This window comes from Theropithecus gelada, unplaced genomic scaffold, assembly GCF_003255815.1.
Source record: "Theropithecus gelada isolate Dixy unplaced genomic scaffold, Tgel_1.0 HiC_scaffold_2612, whole genome shotgun sequence".
Lineage (NCBI taxonomy): Eukaryota > Metazoa > Chordata > Mammalia > Primates > Cercopithecidae > Theropithecus > Theropithecus gelada.
This window is the reverse complement of record NW_020259082.1, coordinates 1,687-5,450: the sequence shown is the minus strand read 5'-3', so window position 1 is coordinate 5,450 and position 3,764 is coordinate 1,687. Positions and strand designations below refer to the sequence as shown.

Genomic DNA, 3,764 nt, shown 5'->3' with positions numbered 1-3,764 from the left:
GGCTACTTGCTGCTCCTAGACCAGCTTCTCCCACCTCCAACAACTTCGGAGGGGTTGTTTTTAATTAGATTTAGGAAGGTAATCTCACTACTCTCCATGAGATTTTCACAAGGAGAGGGAGGAGTTCCAAGAATCCTTTTTTCCTCTGACCCATCCGTCCTCAGTTCTGTACTCAATGGGTGGTGGGGATGAGGGAAAAGGACTGATGTTATAGCTCAAAGTTGTTGACCGCTTAGAAGCCTAGAAATGTGTTAGTAATGAATCTGGAGTAGGCCTGAGTACATGGAGTGTATGTGTACAGGTGTGTGGGGGTGTGTAAGGAGGTAGGTAGGGGTGGGAGGAGCATGGAACATAGTTCTGGGCAGTTGCATAAGTAGAAGGAAACGCTAATTCTACCTTTTGATGATTTAGCATTTATTGAATGACACATACGTAGGGCAAAGTTTGAGAGAGTTGACACTCTCACGCGATGGCTGGATGAACTCTCAATCTTTGCCCTACATATGGTGGCTTAGTTTTTCCAAGAGCAAATCTACAGTCTCTACTCTGTCCATGGGAATTAGATTGTTCTCTGATCAGTCGCAAAATAAACTCGTTATCACTTTGTAAAAGAACGCTGTCTCCATTGCTATTTCTACCACCCACCCCTTGCCTCTGATTTGCAGCTGACCTTTATAAATGTATTTTCCAAACTCAACCAGGGCTGTGGTATTGGCCTTCTCATAGCTAAAAGTCACTGTTGGAATCTGGATGGCACCTGTCAGAGTCAAATAGTGAGAGATGAAAGATTAAAAATGAATTAATCATTGTTTTTTTCTACAGTCCTCTGTGCATAAAAAGTTCTTTTGCATTTATTATCATATTGCAGACGGCAAAACACTAATGTGAGGTAGGCGCTATTGTTTCTCCTAATTCGAAGATAAGGGAAAAAGCTTGGAGAGGTTAGGTGAGCTGTGTGAGCAACAGGCAGACTAGAGATTTAAACCCATGTCTTCTGGGTTTGTTAGGCTGATACGGTTCTTAAAGGCAAATACAGTCTAAGATTGGGGGGACGTGGATTTTTGGACCCTGGTCTGGAAGGGAAGCTACTATAAATTACTTTCTAAGGCCTCCCTACCTGTGAAATCACCACTTCCTTTGATGAATCCAAGCTTCATCATTCTCAAGGCACCCACTGTCCTGGGTCCCTACATCAATGAGGCTTGTGTGTTTTTGTTTTTGTATGTAAAGGCTTATTCCTAATGTGGAGTCTCACTAGTCTGTCAACCAAGACCAGCTTTTTGGGCATATAATGCCCGGGAAGGGGTGGATTTAGAAGCCCCCAAACAAACTCCTCAGTCCTAAAATAATCTCATCCTCCTTACTCAGTTGTCTCAATTCCTGAAACTTCCCTGGGTTCCTCTCTTTGAGTCTTTAAGGCTTTACAGTTTTAAAGAGTTCCATGATCAAAGACAAACACCACTGGGAGGGAAAGCATGAGTCATGAGAATATTGAAGTAGACTGCTCTCCAAGAACACAGTGAGAACAAATTCACCTGAGGCAGGAAGGGTCTCTGAAAGACAAACTTCATCAGTTTTGCGAAGGATCAACGCTACAATAGCATAGCCCACCAGAAAGATGGGGAAGCCGAGGTTCAGAAAGATTCAAGTGCCTACTCAAGGGCAGACCCAAGGATCTGAGCTCAGGTGTTCTGTCCCCTGCTCAGAGTTCTAAGCTGTGTTGCTATAAGGTCCCTATTCTAGGTTCTTACATAGCTTTTGTTCTGTTCTGTGCAGACTGGGAGTGGCTACCTAATGCCTTTTAGAGGACTATTTGTGCTTTGGGAAAGCCCTGCTCTGCCTCCCAGGCCTGTCAGTCTAGCATATGAACAATCTACGTCCAACCATTGGGGTTAGCTTTTGGTCCCTGCATCTGCTTCTATATGTTTATGCAGGCAGTCTCTCTTAATCCATTACTTAATGAAAGGGAAAAGACTGGAGCTAAGCTGAATGGTAAAGAAGGATTTCATCCCATAGGATCCAGCACTCTGAACAGAAACTTCCCTGTTTCCTGGAAAATGCAGATTCAGAACGGGAATGAGTTTTTGGCCTGGATTAGAGATCTAGGGGAGACATATTCTTCAATTAGGACTGAGAATTAGGAACATCCCACACCCCAGGAACACTCCACTCCCTTTCTTTAGAGCCATCTGATCCCAGCGAGTCCGGCACTAGATACTGAGACCCACTGCCCACTCTTTGCTGTGCGGCCCTGGGGAAGATCATTTAGCTGACCTAAACCTCAATTTCTCTCCTTTGTAGATAAGACTAATATCATTTGTCTTATTTTACGACACCGCAGTAATTTATCAGGCATGCAAACTTTCAAAGGTTAAAAGTGATGTACAAATGAAAGTTCGTGTAATACTCGAGGCAAGCAGGGGAAAGAGTGGACGGTGGTCACTCCAAGAGGGGTGAAGTTGGAGTTTCCAGGTTAGGCAGGGCACACCAGAGTTCCAGGAGGCAGGGATGGGGGAAGTGTGACGTCCCCAGGCCGGGGCACGATGTGCTGGGAAGGGTGCTGGGGCCGGGCTGGGGTGCGTGTCGGGGCTCTGGCTGCAGTAGCTGATGCTTTGCGGCGGAAGCGGGGAGTCACGGGTTGACCTGGGGAGGGAAGGACCGACATCTGAGTATAGATGGGTGAAGGGGACCAGGGTTCACCTTTCAGCGCCTCTTTCATCGCGACGCGCTCCTCTTTGCTGAACTCAGCAGGGATTCGCGACGCCCTCTGATGCTCGTCGCTTCTCAGGCCCATCGATCTGGAGACGGTGGCGAAAACTAGGAGCAGCATAGCCGCCAGGGCCAGCACGCAAAGGCACCGCTGAGCCATGCTTCTCTCGAGCTCCTGCTGTCAGGCTGCCGGAGGAGTTCTGACCTAAACGCCCCGACTAGCGTTTCTGGGTCCTGGCTCTGTTCTTATTCCCGCAAACAGCCTTAGCCACACCCCATCTCCAGATCTGACCAGTCATCGATTCGCTAGGACTGCGGAACACCCAATCGACAGAATGACCCCGCCCAGGGCCCTTAAGGCCTTTCGGGGGTTGTGGTTTTTCGTGCTGAGGCCAGCAGATACAGTAGAGCACAGGTGAGGTCGGGCTCCAGGCTAGAGTCAGGTCTGGTCTGCACTTGATCTCTCACCCATAAATCCCTTCCTGTATGACAACAAATCAAATAAAGGAGGAAAAGCAAAATAAAACGCACGAAACTTATCAGACCATACTCTGCTGCTCCCTTTTTCCGAAGCTTAGGACCTGACCACCATTCCCTAGGTTCTGGCGGGGAGCTCTCTAGGTTTCCAGCCTGATTTCATCTAAAATTGGAACAAATTGCTCTGTTTGTAGATACTGCTTTGAAATACCAGCTCAGAGGGTTGGCTCCTGTTTAGAAATTTTATTGAAAGTGCTTTTAATATTAATGTTAACACGACATTTTTGCAACTCTAAACAGGTACAGTAAGACTGAAGGATTTTTAGAAAGATTACTGTAAAATATTTAAGAGAATTTTGATGTATAAAGAATTTTGATGTATTCAACCAAGTGAAATTTTATGGTTATTCAGAGTGGAGGATCTTTCTGGAAAAAAGAAAACCTGTCTTATGTCACAGAAATATAAAATTAGATTTCTTGAAGCCAGAAGAAACTGTTCCTTCCAGATTTCTTGATGCAATTTTATCTGGCACCACTCTCAAATTTTAGAATTCTCAAGAAAAATTCAGTAAGTGCTA

At 45.7% G+C, this 3,764-nt stretch overlaps 1 protein-coding gene across 1 annotated transcript; it reads right to left on the bottom strand.

The window, feature by feature from the left end:
- Window positions 1-670: 670 nt before the first annotated feature.
- LOC112617577 (N-fatty-acyl-amino acid synthase/hydrolase PM20D1-like) lies at window positions 671-2,913 on the bottom strand (the record flags this gene model as incomplete). The annotated part of the gene is made up of 2 exons (XM_025374312.1): window positions 2,701-2,913; window positions 671-757 (listed from the first exon to the last, which is right to left on the bottom strand). Coding segments are annotated over exons 1-2 (256 nt in total), but the record flags the coding sequence as incomplete, so codon positions are not given.
- Window positions 2,914-3,764: the final 851 nt, after the last annotated feature.